This window comes from Chroicocephalus ridibundus, chromosome 1 (assembly GCF_963924245.1).
Source record: "Chroicocephalus ridibundus chromosome 1, bChrRid1.1, whole genome shotgun sequence".
Lineage (NCBI taxonomy): Eukaryota > Metazoa > Chordata > Aves > Charadriiformes > Laridae > Chroicocephalus > Chroicocephalus ridibundus.
The window spans coordinates 47,642,010-47,660,590 of NC_086284.1; the positions used below are offsets into that span (position 1 = coordinate 47,642,010).

Sequence of the window (18,581 nt, forward strand, 5' to 3'; positions counted from 1 at the left end):
AGCCAGTTTACACTTCCCTCCAGTTACTGTTGGTTCAAGTAAGGTCCCTCCCTAATACGGTCAACTGCAGTCCATCAATTTTCTTTGCGGTGCCTTTTTGTACCTTTCAGGCACCAGCAGCAGATGGCTCAGCCTGGCTGTCTCACTGCCACACTCGTACCAGGGAAACCCGTGAAAAGTTAAACAACATTGAATTAACAATGAAAATGATGACCGGTATAATGAGAGCGTTTCATTACCTTTGCGTTGTAAGCAATTTAGCCCTGATTATTATTGACCTTTGGCGATGCTGCATCCAAGTAAAATGCACTATCCTAAAAAAGCACCGGTATACTGGAAGGCAGACATTGTTTCTGAGTGTATTCATAAATAAACCATAGCATTTCCCTTCCTGTGTTAGAGGTTTACCTTACAGCTGAGTTATCAGCATTCAGCAGTCATTCTGACTTGGTGTTTGCGTAACAAACAATACAAGAACAACTTGACACAGTACACCTGGCGAATTATTATTATTATTATTACTTCTACAACACCCAAAAGAGCACTAGGTACTTCACAAAGTAGTTAAAAAGACAAACTATGCGCCGCAGTGAGCTAATACTCAGTGAAACAGTAGAACTACACAGGGTGGAAAAACAGGAGGAGGGTGGTGTAACAAGAGGAAGTATATGGGTTACAGGAATAACATTAAACAGTTACTAATCTGGGGGACATGAGGTTCAGTGCATGCTGCCTATTCTTATTGCACACTGAGTTCAGAGGAATCCCCGTGACTGGACATTTTGTTAGCACGCTTTCCAAATCCACTGTTTTTTCTAGAAGTGCCATTTGCTCACATGCTAATCTGCATCTTTTTTCACTTAGGTTTTGCAGCCGGAAAGCAGATCTATTTGAAAGTGTTGTCGGTTCCAAAGTAAATATGACTATTAAGGATTTACGGTTCAACAAACAGCAGCCAAAGCTTTTGAAGCTTTCACTGATTTCACAGTGATGGCATGATAAAGTCCGTGACTTCGGGCCAAGATGCCCCAGGCCAAATGCACAGGAGCAGCTCACTTCCCTACACGCTACCTCATGCACCAACAAACCATACCATGGGACTCTGCACACTCGCAGTGCAAGACAGAGGAACTCGCAACCGACTTGTTTCTCTTGCTCACTCTTCATTTGATTTTTAGGGCTCAGTGTTCAGGGAACCACGCAGCCCACTTGGTGTTACGATGCCGTGTGAGCCTGCTGCTCCCACACACCTCCGCGTCTTGACAGCATTTCCCTCTCCTCTGCCAGAGGGATGGAGAAAAGGAGGCTCTGGGAGACCTTGTAGCAGCCTTCCAGCCTAAAGGGGCCTACAGGAGAGATGGGGAGGGACTCTTTATCAGGGAGTGGAGTGACAGGACAAGGGATAACGGCTTTAAACTGAAAGAGGGTAGATTTAGACTAGATATTAAGAAGAAAATCTTTACTGTGAGGGTGGTGAGGCACTGGAACAGGTTGCCCAGGGAAGTTGCGGATGCCCCATCCCTGGAAGTGTTCAAGGCCATGTTGGATGGGGCTTTGAGCAACCTGGTCTAGTGGGAGGTGTCCCTGCCCATGGCAGGGGGGCTGGAACTAAATGATCTGTAAGGTCCCTTCCAACCCAAACCACTCTATGATTACAGCATCCTTTACCTGCTGAGTCCATTGGGGACAGCCGAGGGGGGAGGTAGAAGAGAGGAAGGTGCATTAAAAAACAAACAGACCAGGAAAAACTAGAGTGCTCATTAACAAACCTATCTACCAGCACAAAAACAATTGCCACACAGTTCCCTGCTCATTGGGCAACTGCCTACCGTCCAGAACAAAGCACGCTGTTGGCGCCTCCGGACTATTAATAATAGTAAGGTATGTGGTGCGGCAGGAGGGAGAACCGCGAGGGGTGGTGCTCCACAGGGCTGGCGTAAGGAATGGATCTGCTCCAGGCTGCCTGCCAAATGCACTGGAAAACTTGACTTTCCGGGGGCCGCCGAAGGATGCTTTTCTCCTGCCTGCAGTGCTCTTCAGAGGGTTTTTGCCCAGACTGGGCTGCACTGAGCCCACACAGGTGCAAGTATTCCTGCTTGCTCTCCAGCCTCCCCAACTGGTACTGCTGCCTCCGGATGAAACGGAGTCACTGGGCTCACCCTGAACAACCCTACAGATAAAAGCTTACCCTTCATCCTGCCATGCCTGGGCAGGGGCTTATAGAGGTCCTGGAACTAGTGGCGAGCATCTGAGAAAGAAATCATTGCCACTAGCCCCTTAACCCAAGGGGGAGCAAGACGGACAGCACAGCCTGCCAGAGGGACTATTCAGGTTTGTCCAGGACCCACTGCAAGGGATTAGTATGGTCTCACAAGATAAAGAGGACAGAAGAGAAAAATTCAGAATGTTTTGATGGAAACACACCTCAGTCCCTGCTAATAGCCTCATATCCCAGAGGTTTTGGAAGGGGGCAAAGGCAGTAAACCAGCAGAAAGGAAAGGGGACAAGGGAAAAAAAAATGGAGATGCTAGTGTCCATCGGTGCACCATTTAGCATGGGGTGACACGTCCAAGGGAAGTAAAGTGTGTATTCACAACAATCTGCTGCAGTTCAGGTCTTGGATCGCCTTTAGGTTTCCACACACGTGATGTACCCTTGCGATGCCATGTGTCCCTGCCAGGGTGCTTCCTCCCCCTTCAGAGGGCTGACAAACTGCAGAACAACGCACAGAGAAATGAAATCCTCGATTGTCGGCTTAGTTAAAAGGATTGCAGACGGCTAGCTGCTAGAAGCATTACTAAATATGTTGCTGTTTCATAACTGAGTTTACTCTCATTACCGTTTGTGTTTCTGGTTTGCGTATAGCAGGAACGGTCAGGCAGGGCGACTGCTGGCTGTTGTGCAGCTCTGCTGCAATATCTCATTTCGACCAGCAGAGCTGATCAAGGCTTCCCAATTCATTTCTCCCAGCAGCCTAGCCTTGCTGCGGAGATGTGCTGTGGTGCATCGAGAGAAAGCCCCGCTCCCTACAGAAGTGCATACAGCCAATTTATACTTTGTCTATATACAACCTTCAGCTTTCCAACTACTAGCACTGACTCCACAGGTAGGAGAAGCAATTTGGCTTCCATGTATACCAAGCAGAAAGAATTTGAGATATCATCTACTTTGCAGAGGATTAAGGCTACCAAGTGACTATCTCAAAACATCAGCCTGCCTCACAAATACAAACATGTAGTTAGGGTTTCCAGGGACACATTATGTCACGTTATGGTACATGCCACAGGGTTAACCTAAGCCTTGGAGATATGTCTTGAAACTGGTTTTGTTAAGCCACTGTCATCTCCTAAATATAACTTTGTTTTCATTTAAAAAAAAAACCAAAACCAAACCTTAAGGAGTTTCCTCTGAAAAAAAATAATTCTTTGCGGCTGTCTTGAGGATTCCTGGAAATTTTTCATGTGTTCTAAAAATTACCCCTGCGAAGCCTCGCACAGTCCTGCCTCCGTGGCGGAGACACCCAGAGGTTGCAGAGCCTGCACGGCTCCTGCACCGGCTGCCCCCAGCTCTACAGCTCGAGGTGGCCCTTCCTGACCAGAGCCCAAATAATTTCCATGTGCCTTTGCGAGTTACTTCTTGTAGAGAAAAGCTTAACTGAATTATCACCTCATTCCACACTAGTTCCTATACAAATAAAGCCTGTAGCATAGCACCGAAATTTATTGAAATGCTTATTTTCCCCCAACGGCTGACAGAGCGCATATTGCTTTTCAGCAGCTAATACAATTTTGCCCCTGTTCCTACGAAGGACCAACCATGGTTTCTCTCTAAGACAGAGCGCACCCCCGCGCTCGTACAGCTGATATTCTTCCTGGACTCTTTATTCACATTTTCCCTACCGACGGCTGCTGCAGCTGAGCTGTTCTGCACAGATTTTCTGCTCGGTATGGGGGGGAGGAGGGGGGCGGGTTGGGGAGGGGGACGTTAATTATACAGAAAGATGGAGCGGGGCCAGGCAGCCCCTCTGGTGCACTGTCTCCTACATGCAGAGCCTCCTTCCTGCTGTTTTGCAGCTCCAAGGATCACCTGTTGGTCTTGGCGCCCGCCCAAGCTGGGGCCTAGCGGAAATGACAGAATCAGCTAGAAATGAGAGCCAGCTCCTATTCCAGCCACCCAAATGAGGGAAATACAAAAACAGATGATGGCAACGTGACCGCGCCGCTGCGCGCCAGGGCCAAGAGGGGGTCGGGTGGAAGGGAATGGAGAAAGAAGGGGTATACGTCAAAAAAAAACCCCACCCCAAAACAACAACAAAAAAAACCCCAAATCACTAAAAGAGAAGCTTTTTTTCTTGCCATTCTTCTCTTTTCATATTCAGCACAGCAAAAATATTAGGAAAGTTTTTCTCCATATGAACACCTGCCGACAGGGAGAACTAACTACCTTGTTCCTGCTCCTGCTGGGGATGTCGGATGTTTCCATCTCCCACGTGAGAGATGTCAAAACGATATTCAGGTGGGTGGCAGAAACAAGCTGCCTTTTCCAGACCGGCTCCTCTCTCTACTGCACGGTGACACGCGAACCATTCAAAGATCCGTGTCAGGAATTCCCCTCTCCCATAACAACCGTGCTCCGCAAAACCTTTTTGCTTGATATTTGGGTGAGCCGCGACGTTGCGCAGCAGAAGGATTAAGCACCACTCACCTCTCATTTCATTCTTCTGGGCAGAAACGCAGCTACATACCCCAACAGAAAAGGTAACCATCACTAAGAGTATTTAAAACATAGGAACGCTGCCTTTTAAATGATAAAAATAAAAGCTAATTGCAGACCGCATTTCCAGATATAACTAGTTTCATACAAGCTCTTGGAATCCACATTTATTTCAAGCAGTAACCGTCTTAACATCCAAAATTTCTCATCAAATTCCTCTGGACCCATGAGTTCAGCGACACCGCAAATGCATACTCTCTCAAGTAGGTTAACAAGCTTTAAATGAGCTTTTGAGAGAGGTTTTTTTTAACTAATAATTTTTAGAAACAATAACAATAAAAGCGGGAAAGACCTAATTCTTAAAAGGAAGTTTTTTTCCTTCTCCAAGAGCAATGGAATGGGTCCCCAGAGCTTACTTCTTCCTGAGAAAACACTTCATGAATAATCAATGTACAGTCCAATTCCTCAACAAGCACCAAGCCTTCAAACACACCCAGCATTCGGCAGTCTCTGTGACTCTGGCCTTTAAACTGCAACACTTTTTGCCTTGCCCTCCCTAGTTTCCCAAGCCTCCTTTATTTCTGTTCTTTCCAGCAACTAGGTAGGTAAGCAGAAGCAAAATTCGAGCAGTGGGAGCAAGCTGGGGCTAATTTGCACCTTATGAATTATTCAGGCACTTCTGATTCCTGCACCTGCACCGAGGCAGGAAGCTTGCGAGGAACAGTCATTACTCTTCTCTTGGGTTTGCACAAGCTTGGTTACTGCTCAGGCACTTTGCTCTGTAACTAAGGGCTTCAGGTCTTGTATCAAGCAGTAGAAGTGGGGGAAAAAAAAAATAACCTCACATTGTCAAACACCCCCCCCCCAGAAAAAAAAAACCCAGGATAAATCATTCAACCCGTTCTGAGACTAACGAGTTGTAGTTTGTATCAGACTGCTGAATTCATCTCACATATGCTAATCCAGATCAGAGCGTCAGCCGAGAAAAAAATGAATGTGTGCACGGGCTGGTCTCGTCAGATATTTACTCAGCTGTATTAGAATCCACATTTAAACTTCTCCCTAGCACAGCAGGGAGTGTTTCATGTGCACCAAGTATTTCACATGCTAACTTGATCATTAAGGCATCCTTCTCCACAGATACAGCACAAATAAATTCTCTCCCTGGCATTCCGGCTAACGTTGGGGGTACTAACAGTTTAATACTATTGGAAGAGCCCGTATCATGCTTACAACAGGGTGGATTTAATGAGCAAATAGGTCTTTTCCATCTTCATCTACTATCATCTAGGTAAACAGAATGTGACACCTAACTGCAAATCTACATATGACCCATGAATCTAGGCAGCCATGAGGAACATTTGCAGAGAGCAGATACAAACCAATTAGTACTATGAAAATTTTAAGATAATGAATTTTTTGAGTTAATATGCTATGACAAACAGATCTAAAAGTATTATGCAAATTCAAAGCAGCAAACACCATCTTTAGTGTATCTCACATCCACAGTTGTACTGACTATCTCTGGGTCTTGTCCTTTATTAACATGCCATCACCAACAAGTTCCCCAGTTAAAAGATCGTCTCATTAATCCCAAGCAGCTAAGCATCATGCTTTGATTGATTCAGTAAAACAGATCTGCAGCAATTGATAATGAAACCTCTTTAATCCCCTCTTCCAAAATAACAAGTCAAACACAAGTGTTAAGCATTCAAAAAGGTACAGTCAATCCTTATCAAATCTTCACTCTTCTTCTTTCTGTGCCTAAAGAAGTTAATTCATTTTCCTTTCAATGCAGAACGCATGATTGGTCCTACGCTGCTTTTATCTCATTCCCATCCAATAACAGGTACTCTGGATCTTTTTTAAGGTATTTTAATCAGACATGTAAACACGTTGTATTCTTTGATGCTCTTTCATTCAGCATCATTAATCCCCAGCATGAAATCAATAGACTTAAAACATTTAATCACGTCAAAATGCAACATACAAATCCACAAATGACTTTAGCTTATCACACACACTGAATAGCTTGCAAGTTGGAAACTATGCCTTCTTTTTGCCTTGGGAATCAGCAAACCCTAAACTAGTCTTTCATTGAAGTAAACAGATTCTCTCTCCAAGTATCTGCCATTAGGCAAAAAAAAAAAAGATGTTGATAAACAAAACACGGGATTTTCTGTTTGCTCTGTCATCTTTTTTCATCCCTTGCGGTCACATTGGACTTAGGAGAAATACTTACACTTGTTTTACCACAACCTCTTGACAGTATGCATGTTTAAAAAAAAATTAAAAACAATTACAGTAACTGGGTTACAGAATGTACTGGAGGTGCAAGGGAAGGGAAAAACATCTTTGCAGTTGTTTGTTTTTCTTTTTTAACAGCACACATTTTTTCTCTGCTTGAAAAGAATGCATAAGGGACAACAATCATAGCTGCTTTTTTTTTCTTTTTTTAAAAAAGAAGATAATATGCTCTTCCTTCTATATGATTTCCAAAGCCGTTGCGATTCAGAAAGTGACAAGAACCTCTTCAATGGGGCAGAAATTATGGCTGAGATGCAAAACCTAAGGACAGCCAGATCCATCCTTTGACAGGCAAAAGGGCAGAAAGGGCAGAAACAGGTAAATAGGGAAAAGGAATACTGTAGATAATGGAATAACATCTTTCATTCTACTACATTAAAAAGCACTCAAAGCTTGCTCATTTAAACAGAGAAAATACAGTTTGGAAAGTGAATATGCGAAGACGCGTGGAAACTGGCATGCTGAAACCCTAATTTGGGAGGCAGGCGCCCGAAAACCTTCCTAGGTCCATGACTGAATTCCCACCCACTGTTCCATGAACAGTCTTACCCAGCATGTCCCTGAATTCATGAGGTCCTTCACTGTTATGCTGGAGCTTCTTTGGACACCTACCACCACAGGGAATACATTCACAGATGCTCTTTCTGGCAGGTGCCCATTTTCCACCTATGGGCAGAGCAACGTCCTGAACTTTGCCTGTCTTGTGAAGCTCACAAGCTTCTGTCTTGTGAATATTCTGTCTTGTGAAGAAGCTCACAAAAGGCAGGCAGAGTTTTGACGGTGGTGGCGCTGGCAACTTGTTGTACTGCAGCCTTACGGTTAAGTAATTTGCCCAGGGAAGGAGGGACTTTGGTTGTAGGTCCTTCTCAGACAGAAGGGTTGATTCAGCATCTCCCCCATCCCAAGAATAAACCAGCTATAAGGACTTGGGGTCTCCTGCATGGGCATCCACGGAAGCAAGGCTATCCTGACACCAGGAATGCGAGAATCATGAGGCTGAAAGACTGGGTAGAAAAAGGGATCCTGGCTCCATACTAGAAATCTGGACGCGCGGCTCCAAGAGGGGAATAGTGAAAGCTCTATTTCAGTATCCGTAGCTGTTTCCGGCCTAATGTTGCTCTAGGGAATGGAGCCTACAGTCCCAGTCCTGTCCATGCTCAGTAGTATTCAGGCTCTTCATACCCACTCTTCTTCCCATCCTGTGACTTCTATGCTCCTTTCTATACAATGGCCCATATTCAGCAAGAAGGAAGATGAGAGACTCCACTGCTCCCCAGGCATCTCATGTAATTAGGCCTGTGCCAAGGATCCTAATGACTGAAACACCTCTGCGATCCTTGTCCTGACAACCTAAAACTCAGGTCTCCTACTTCAGTGACAAGCTGGTTAACAAAGCTCTCCTGCAAAAGGTAGGAATATTGCTGTTGCTGCTGCCAGCTTGTGTTTCAAAAGAATCATCCCTGCTCCATTATCATCCAGAAAGGGCTACGCGGACTACCTCGGAGTGAAACAGATGCTTTTAGTTCCTACTGGTTCCCTATATAGTCCATAACAATTTATCTAACGTAACCGGGCTGTATTCCTATGGAAGCACTTACGTTCCCTAGGCAGTCAGCGAAGGGGGGTATACAACACCTAACCTAGACGGGCAGGGTCTCCTTTTTGCGTGCTCCCAAGACATGCAACTCTCTCCAGTGATTCAGGTGGAATTCAGGTGCTTTTCCTCAGAGGTCCGATCACCCGCCAAAGCTTAACCTTAACATGCAGGTTACCATACAGGTTTAACATACAGTTTTGTGTCCAAGTGAGGTACAAGTGCTATTTGCTCAAGTGTTAAAAAAGTTTTGCAAGTATGTAATAGAGATATCACTGCCTCCAGTGTAGCGCAACATACTCTCGCTACAGCTGAGTGAGGAAATGAAAATTTCATAGCAGGTATGACTAATCTCTACTTTACTGGAAGTATTTGGAGTCTTAGTGACCTCCTGATTTTGCAGTTTTTCCCACTGAAAGTAATGTTTATGCACTGAGCTGCACAGAGGAAAAGGCGTAGATTCGGGAATAACTTCAAATGCTTTGGCTATCCTAGATGCATTAATTTTTCATTACCTCATTTATAAAAAAAACAAACAAACAAACAAAAACCTGAGGTAAAACTAAAGTATGTAATGAGGACATTCCAAATCAGGCAAAGAGAAGATCAAGCATTTTCTTCTGGCAGCACTCTTAATTATTACCAGTAATGTCCTATTTATTATCATCTTCATTATTGTTTATCCTTTTTCTTTAAAATGATCCAGTCTGTCTCCTAAATGTGTATTTTCTTCCTGTTTAACAGAAGCTAGATTCACTCACGGCTGAAAGCAATCAAACTGTAGACATAAGAAATATATATTTTCTTAAAGCCTGTGCTCTGTAGTTACAATTTAGTTCTGGAGATAAATTGTGAACACAGACTTGGGCCTTACATTCCTACTGACTGAATGGGAATCCTAACAAGTGAAACAGTGTACTCTGCAATGCTTATTTTCTTTTTGAACTGGTGACAAATGAGAACTACTGCTTCGAGTTAGTCTTACAAACGGCAGGAATAAAACAGAACAATGCAAACGTTCGTCTTTGAACACTAAAGAGTCAAAGCAAACTAAGGTGAAAATGGTGGCCGGCAGGGTAATTCAGATCAGGAAAGTCATCCAACTCCATAGCAGCTTGACCCTAACATCGCCCCAGAGGCAGTGCTACAGCTGCCAGCTAGACAGCTAGCCAAGAAGCTAGCAGAGGTGCAAGCCAAGAAGCCAGCCATGAACCCACATGCCAGTGCAGGAAAGCTATATTCCAGTATTTGGCATCTGGGTCCTCCAGCTGCCAAACATCTCCCATCTGGCTGAGCCTGTGGAATGAGGTGTTAAAAAGAAGAACAGGGGTAAATTATACAAGAGCAAAAGCAGCACTGTTTGCGAGACAGCAAGGACGAAGACGCACATAGTGCCCACCAACATCTGAAACCCGCACAGCATCACTTTGTCACCGGTGAAATGGTGGATTGGGCCACTTCTGGATCAGGGGAGGCAGTATGGACAAAATGCTCAGCTTTTTACAGGAAAAGAACAGTTAGACATGTATGAACTGTAGCAACAGTCCCAGCCTGTGGCCATCCATGGAGGTCAGCAGGTGCAGAACATTTGTATGGGATCGGTTTTGAGTAAAACTTACAGCCTTCAGGCGATTTCATGAGGCCAATTAAAAAAAAGGGGGAAAGAAGCCTACAAAAAGTGTTTCTTCCCCTACCACCACAAAAAAAATCAAATATCTAAGAATTTTTCTGTAGTTTCGTAACTAAAATACTGTAACTTTGAGTGCAATTTTATGGAAAAATAACTTTCTTGAAGTTTGGTGGAAGAAGGTAACTTTAGTAATAAAGAATTTAAAAACATAATCAAACAACTGGGCGTCCATGAAATTTCATTCAAATGAAATATATACAGTCACATAGCAGTATTTAATAGTAGTAGACTTCACTTCTGACAAGCAGTTACTGTTCCTAAAATTGCAATAGCACCGTACTGCCAGAAGCAAGACCAGCTGTGATGAACACCCCTAGCAGTGTAAGCAGTTTTAAGTGCAGCATAAGAATTCATACTTTCAAATGATACACTGACTTAAATATTCATCTCATCGGCCTAATTTCCACCTTTCACTCTCCAGACAGGTCCACATGGCCTAAACGAGGTTTGACAGATGTGACTTTCTTGAACAATTTGGTCTTTTATTTTAAAAAGACATAGAAGACCCTGTATCTCTCTTCCACGTTTCTGTTTTTATTAGCAGCTATTTGCCTCACCAAAACATTACATTTCAGCCTCATCTCATTCCAGTCAGAGCTAACAAACTTGCAGTGGTTTAGAATTGGTACATCAGATGATTTATGCCACCGTCATCTGCATCTAACCACGCATGTTGTTCAGGGGGCCTCATTAGTAGTATCTCATATTCATTGTTACGGTATGCATAAACTCTACATGTAAATTCATGAGCCATTCTTTGAGCAAAATATTGACAACATTAAAAGAAAAGCAAAAAATTGACAACATAAGCCGCCTCCTTGAAAATGTTTCCTGTAGAACATAAGCTAATATAGTTAGTGATTATATAGAATGTTAGTGCTAATTTTGGCTAAAGGACCCTGCATTCCAAAGTGTATCTGAAATACAAATTTATTTCAGAAACACAGCATTTTGGGAGACTAGTAGGCTCTTCAGAATAATTTCTGAAGTTACAGTGATAATTTTGATCAGATCAAAGAAAATTCTAAGGATTTAAAAAAACCAAACATTATCATCACAATTTCGTAACGAAGGAAACCTTAAAAGATTTGTATTGGCTTTAACAGAGAAGTTGCTTCTGCTACTGCTACTTCGAAAATGTTTGAGTAATAAGATCCTGCAAATTTTTAATATAAATACAACAGTTGTAATGCAATTAACTGCAAATTGGAGACAGGAGTAGATTTGAGGAATGATTTCTGTATTTGACTACTCATTAGCAATTTGAAAGTGTAATTGCTCTTAAACATGCTGTCTTCTTAATTTTATTATGAAGCTTAGCTCTACTTATAAATGTGAAGAATTAGATTTATTCTTCAACTTATTTGTTTATACTGAATGTGTGAAGTTGTTTTTCCTTCTGTACTCCACAGATGGAGGGCCCAAGGATTACTAAGAGCCGCTAAAGCAGTGAGTTGATGGGTTTACACTTGTCACACAATGAACATGACTCCAAAGGAACCTTTTTAGGGGCCCACAAAACAAACAAAAGAAGCGGGGGGAGGACAAACAAGCAAGAAAGCACACTGAGAGTGGACATTTCATTGCACACTATTTTAAAACACAATAAAACAAGAGCAACGAATCCAACAAAACCAGGGACCCTATCATCATTGGTACATCCTTTCTGTCATACAACATCATTGAGCAAGTGAGGTGAACCCAAGGCACCTTATGGCACCACAATGCTCGCTGAAACCTCCCAGTCGCTCCCCCCACTGAATTTGTATGTAAACTCTGCACTCTAAAGCAGGGCATCTACTGGGTGCATTACACAGTAAGGTTTTAAAATTTTAGCCTCCTTGAAAAAAAAAGTAAGGAGGCGTTTGCAAAGACCTCTTCTGACATTTTACAGCTTAGCTTGTTGACTGTTTCATGGCAACTGGCAATGACCCATTATAACATGAGCTATGTTGATTCACATTAATTTTGTTACTCAATTTCAGTAGACTATTTGGAACATTTTAAGCTGCATTATCAAACATCACACAGGGTATTTTTTTTCTGTTCTTGTATTTTAGTCATTGGGATTGGGAAAAAAAAAAATTATTGCAGTTTTGCCATGATGCACACCACCACCCTCCCAGCCCCAAAATATAAAAAACAATAGCAAAAATCAATTCTGGACCTTGCCCAGCCCCGCATATCCCCCAGCCATGACATAAAGAGGGAAAGAAAGCTGAAAAGCACTGCTACTAGACTTTGTCAATAAAACAGAACATTATATAATACACAATAAAATGCTTCATACCTGGAGTTGAAAAAACGAAAAGGGTTAACAGCTGACCTGGCACAGCCCCACATGCTCTCTCTGGAAATTGAACACAGACAATTAGGAATTTTAAGTTACCCCAAACAATTGCAGGGGACTTAGACAAGCTTGAGGAACACTTACTGCAAAGTAAGCACATAGCCTCAGTGTGGAAGGGACTTTAGGATTTTCCCATTTGCTTAAAACTCCTTCTTAAACTGAAATTGCTCTGTAGAGGTCCCGACTAATGCTAAGCAAGTGATTAGGAGCTCTGCCATTAATTTGCATGGGAGCAGAATCAAAGCTTAAGGGACCAGGTGTCACTTAGTGGTAATTCTGGATGATGGTGGATCATATTTTCTTATTAAAAAATAATCAGTGACCAAAAGGAAACCATTAATGAGAATCTAGAGTAGGCAGACATTGCACAAAGAGGAAAGAGAGGCTGGAGGAAACGTCTGCTCCCAGAATTCTGCTGCTTAAGTAATAGTATTCCCAACACATCACTGAAAAACCTACCCTTTAATGCTTTTTACTTAAACTGAGACTCCAGGGAAAATAGCTAATCTGCTAGGAATATTACTTGGAATATTGAATAACACAAATATACGACATCATAGCGGTATAAGCTCCTATGTTGGGATTTGGACTACGTGGAATGCTCCTTTTCACTGACAAATTCTGATCTACTGCATGTGCTCAAACAAGAAGCATCATACAGCTGGCTTTTGGAAACAGTCCCACCACGTTAGGAAAAAAATAAAAAAGAAAAACCTGTAGAAAGCCAAGTGCATGAATAACCCCCTTCAGTCTTTCTCTCTGTGGTTTAGACCTCAAATGTACCATGAAATTAGTCTGAGGCCAACGCCCAAGAAACTAGCAAAAATATTAGAATAATAACATGAATCATAAAAATGTTCTAGCACACCAGCCGTTGAGTGCATTTGCACTGGAAACATTTTGGATCCTTTATAATGCTCAATTAAAATGGCCAGGCTGGCATAGTTATTGTTGAAAGTGAAAAGGAAAATTTCAAAGCAACTTCTCTTCATTTATATAATTGCACTTTCCATTGGCCCTTGGAAACCTACAAATAATGTATTTTCTCCCAAGATTTTGCACTGCATCTTTCGAACCTCTCACAGTTCCTTGCTTCAAGTGTACAGTAAATATTGGTTGTCTTTACTGTTTCCTTGATTTTGCCGTTTGTTAAATGTTGAATTTCTGATAGACAGAAATCTGCTATCAAGATGACAAAATGATGTAAAGAATTTTCAAAATCTAAGTTATTAGCTGTGTCACAACCAGATACTGCTTTTTCCCACAATCTGTTTCCACTCTCCACGTAGAGTCTCTTCCTTCCTCAGAAACATATCTCAGGTACCTGTCCCGTGCTATCACTAGGTACAGATTTTATTTCACAGTTGTGTCAGTACCTAATCAAAGGGCACTGGGACAAAATCTCCCCTACCCCATTAGCCCTCAAGTGAAATCAATATGCACTGGAAAAATGGCAACTGGAAACCGTAACATTGAACATTCTCTCCCATGTCAATTAAATTATAATCATCTGTGTCTTATTGGAAAAATATTTATTCCTAAAGCTGACACAAACAGCAATACATTACCAAGAAGTTATGACTCTATGTTTTGTACACTTCTATTCATAAAGGTCCCTTTTTAACAACTAAGAAATAGGGCAGGCAAAAATACAATTGGTGAGGATGATAAGTGTTTGCATGCTGAATTTTTGTCAGTGGGAAATGTAGCAGACAACTAAAACTCTGGTTAGAACCTACAGTATCCAGGCACTGAAGCAAAAAGACAGCCAGGCATCCTCTAACCAATCTCACAGACACCTAAAACTTAGTTTGTTCCCCTACGTTTCACCTGAAAGCCAAATGGCTGTGGCCTCACACTCAGCCTCTGCTCTGATCCAGAAACCGTGGGGAGAATTGCCCAACCCTTGCCTCTGGGGCTTGAACCTTACCTGTGCTATGAAAATGGCTAAATCACACCTGACAACATGGATTCAGCACAAAAAAGAACTGTAATCCGTAATTGTCACTTCCCAATCCAAAATACAAAGTGAAGGAGGAAAAAGAAAAGGATGTTGTAGGACCATTCCTGGGTATCTTCTGCATCCTATCCTTGTGTTCCAGAATTGGCAAATGTAGGTATATGGCTTCCTGAGGCAGTGCTCTAACCACTAGGTTTTTATGCCAGACGTGGGTGGCTGCACCACTGCTGCTGCTGGGCGTCACCTTTTTAAACAGAGTGAAGGCTGGTAGGAAGAGAATAACATGCTCTGGGATTTAAAACAGGGAGGAATAGGTAAGCTCAGAACAAAGTACTTGATCTCTTATTTTCCACAATGAGAAGTTGGGAACGTAGACTTTTTTTCTTTTTTTTTTTTTTTTTTTTTTGTCCCCAGACTGTATTTTAATGAACAACTACAGGTCAGAAGCCCAAGATCAAAAGAGAGCAGAGATGACTCATAGCCATGTACCTAGCAGGTAAGCAGCCAGCTCTAAGAAGTTGGTTCCTCTGCCCACTGAACTTCAGAGCATTTACCTCTGTGCTGACTATGTAATGGGGGCGTTGATGCCTTGTGTAGGTGCTCTGAAACACTGCTGGAGCCCATCACCCGTTTTAAAACCTCACACCACCTCCACCAGACACCCCCAAAGCAATCTGCACCTTGTCTCAAGTGCCTGTGCTGTTATGGTTCTCCTTGGTTCTGGGTACCTGCAGTATTTCACGCATGTTGCCAGCACACGGGGATAGCGGCTCCTCTGTGCCATACAGTATATTGACAAGGATGTACCTGTTACAGAACTGCAAGTACTTGGTAGCTCCTCTCAAGCAAGAGGAAAACCACTTTATTTTGACTGTGCCTTAGTAGTGGCTAAGAATCTCAGAAATGATGTGGTGATAGAGACAGCAAGGAGTTCAGAAGTGGAAATATTGAGTGCAAAGGGAATCAACCTGTTCATCTGAGTAAATAATTTTCAGCAAGGAATTTATTATACAACATTATCCTGTTATTCTGCTTTTGAAACTTTTAAGACTGAGATTTCAGTCATTATTCCAGTTCCTCCTGTGAACTTATTTATAAATGGTTTGACTCTTTGGCCCTGATAAGCAACTGATCACAGAAAAAGCAGTGGCCATCAGTTCTTAAAAGAAACATCATGGTGACCTCTATGTGAAGCTCCCTCTCTGACAGCATTGTATGTCCCTGATTTATTACGCAGTATCCCAGCCCTCTGCTAAATATTGTATTTTTAATGCAAATAACTGAGGGAGATATTTTGACACGGCTGAGACTCCTGCTGACTTTTAACGAGTACATAAACACAAGTATTTCTTCTCATGCCTGCCAGCAGCTTCTGGTTATTTCCAGGTTATTTCATTTTTCAGGTTCTGTTTGCAGCGCTGCAGATTTCCGCCAGCAGCAGATACTGTAGACAGGCCTCAGGATAAGTATTTTTTAGGGCAGCCCTTGACCTCAGTACCTGCCAGCCTGCTCCACGCTGCCTGAGCTTAGTGACACGTGGTAGGTGAGTGGTTTGGCTGTTGCTGCCTCCTCTGAGGCGCCCTGGTCTCTTCCTTCTTTTCTGCCTGCCTCAGTTTTCATTTTTCCTTGCACCGCTGTATCCTGTAGCAACTCAGTATGTCCCAGAAAGGTAAATAAACTTAAAACGTGACCCAAAACTTCATTCTTGACACATCTTTTGTTTGTCGTGGCTGTAACAATGAAGGTGCTCAGGTTGGACTCTGAAACCTGTGACTATCAGTACTTCTGACACACCTCAGGATTAGATGCTATTATCTCAGCCACTGAGCTGCTCTACTCCTTGTTTCAGCCTTCAATTCCTTTCGTTTTGGCTAGAGTAACTTCATACGTGTGGTGGCTTTAAGCTCCAATTATCCTTTTCCTGATGTGTCCAAAATAGCAACGGTCATGCCCTCAGTCACATACACACGGAGAACGACACCTCCTCGGCACACAGGCTCAGTGCAAAAAACTCTTCCATATCCATCATCCAGGAACTTCCTTTCACTCCTCTTTATCTCCAGCCGAAAAAGAACTTGCTGTGAGAAATGAGGTTGCAGTGGAGTCACTACCAGTGAAAGAGGATTGAACTAATAAAGGGGAAAACCTAGCACAATCTTTTCCCATTGTGCAGGAAAAAGGAAAATGGCTGAAAAAATGTGTCAGGTTTATTTTTAAGATCACAGGCATGCTCACTCAATTACACGTTGCTAAACAGTGTTTCCCTCTTAACAGTGTCCCCCTTTGCACGCAGCTTACATGCCTGTGACCTACACAACTTCTTTTTGTGATTTTGCATGCATTGATCTAAACCCTCAGGAAACATTTTTCCATAAGTCAGTATAAGCACTGCTATTAAGATTTAATTGTGCTGCATGTTTGTCTGTCACAAAATCACAGGAACTGCCTTATGGAAGAGGAAAGATAAAAACTTATCTGATCTAGATAATGAAAAAAGAAGTAAATTTGGCTCAAGTGACAGCAGAGGACAATGGTCTTTCTTTTCCTTATCAGTAACTCAAGGTAGCAGTTCACTGAGGTAGTTTTATTGTGGCTTTTTCTGGCAGTGTTCTGCTATCTAATCTGCACTGATGAGTATTCGCCACAGCTTTGGATTTCTTAATGCACACAGCTCTGCCTCTGCTTTCTGTGCTGACTTAGAAAGAAAAAAAAAAAAAAAAGAAAAGAAAAAGCTGAATAACGAATCACAGGGGAAGCAGATGCCAAATAGGTGTACAAACTGCTAACTGAGTAGCAGCAATGCATAATGTTATTTATAATTCATTCTTCGGTGTCATGCTCTTCAAGCTATTACACAATGCCTGCCTCCCTACCAATAAAATGCATTTCACATATCCAACCACTAATGACTCAAGCTTCACTCCGGAGGAACACACTGTAGTGGATTAAGCCTGGGACTAGAAGGCAGACGTTCCTGATCCCAGCTCATCCTCTGCTTTGCTGCATGGCCTTGAGCAAGTCACTAACCTGTGGATAATTATAATATTGGAACACACAGGGGACCTGTACAATTTAATTAGTTAATGTTTGCAAAGCACTCCAAAGATAAAAAGTGCTATATGAATTATAAACATACTCTATTGTTTTGGGGCATTTTATTCCAAAGCACATTTGTGCAAATGTGTTTAGCATTGTAAAATCCCATCAATGGCAAAGTTTGATAACTGCCTTGAAATGATTGGCACTTCTTAGACTAAAATTTAAATTCATTAACAAATTTAATCTATTTTTGAAAAGACAATTATATGAGACAATTCAATATAGACATTGAACTGAACCTGGGAAACAAGATCTTTGAACATTTGCTCATGATGGATAAAGGTAATGAAAAAGACATACAGAAAGGTATCTATGAAGCCATACATGTTACAAATCCCCCTCTTGCTGTACCATCCCGGTTCCTAAAATAGCCCAAGTATTGAGTTACTTTTTTTCTTTTTAGCATCCAGACTTCAGTACAGTTTCATCGTTAATCATAAGACCTAATGAAGTTAATGGTAAAACTCGTCTGGACTTTAACACAAACAGGGTTCCTTGGTTCTTTCAGTTTATTATGCACTTAATTTAAAAATTTCTCTTAAAAGGAAAATACTACTCCTAGCAATGGTATGGTAAAATATGTAGTGAAGAGCAATGTCTAGCACTTCAAAGTGATTCAAAAGAAGAGAACAGACATGCTAATGGAAATGTTTCCTTGCTCTAGATTAATCTACTCAACAGTCATGGTAACTTACTGTTACAGGGGAGACAGGAAAACATAATTTTGTGTAAACCAAGCTAAAAGCACTTTTATTTTCAAATTAGCTCTCTTCAGGGAACAATTTGACAATACCCCTATCTCCTAATACACTGTCATTTAAGCAATACCGGCCTTCCAAAGCAGGCAGAGATGTAAATTTCTTTGTAG

The 18,581-nt window shown here is 42.1% G+C and overlaps 1 protein-coding gene across 12 annotated transcripts in view; it reads right to left on the bottom strand.

Moving 5' to 3' along the window:
• The window catches only part of KLF12 (KLF transcription factor 12), a 254,133-nt gene that overhangs the window by 54,961 nt on the left and 180,591 nt on the right, over positions 1 to 18,581 (bottom strand). For 11 of the 12 annotated variants that reach the window (XM_063335585.1, XM_063335567.1, XM_063335560.1 and 8 more), the window contains one exon: positions 12,595 to 12,654. The exons of the other annotated variant lie outside the window; for it this stretch is intronic. In XM_063335585.1, coding sequence (XP_063191655.1) covers positions 12,595 to 12,654 — 60 coding nt within the window. The remainder of the gene's footprint in view (positions 1 to 12,594; positions 12,655 to 18,581) is intronic. 12 annotated transcript variants of the gene reach the window in all.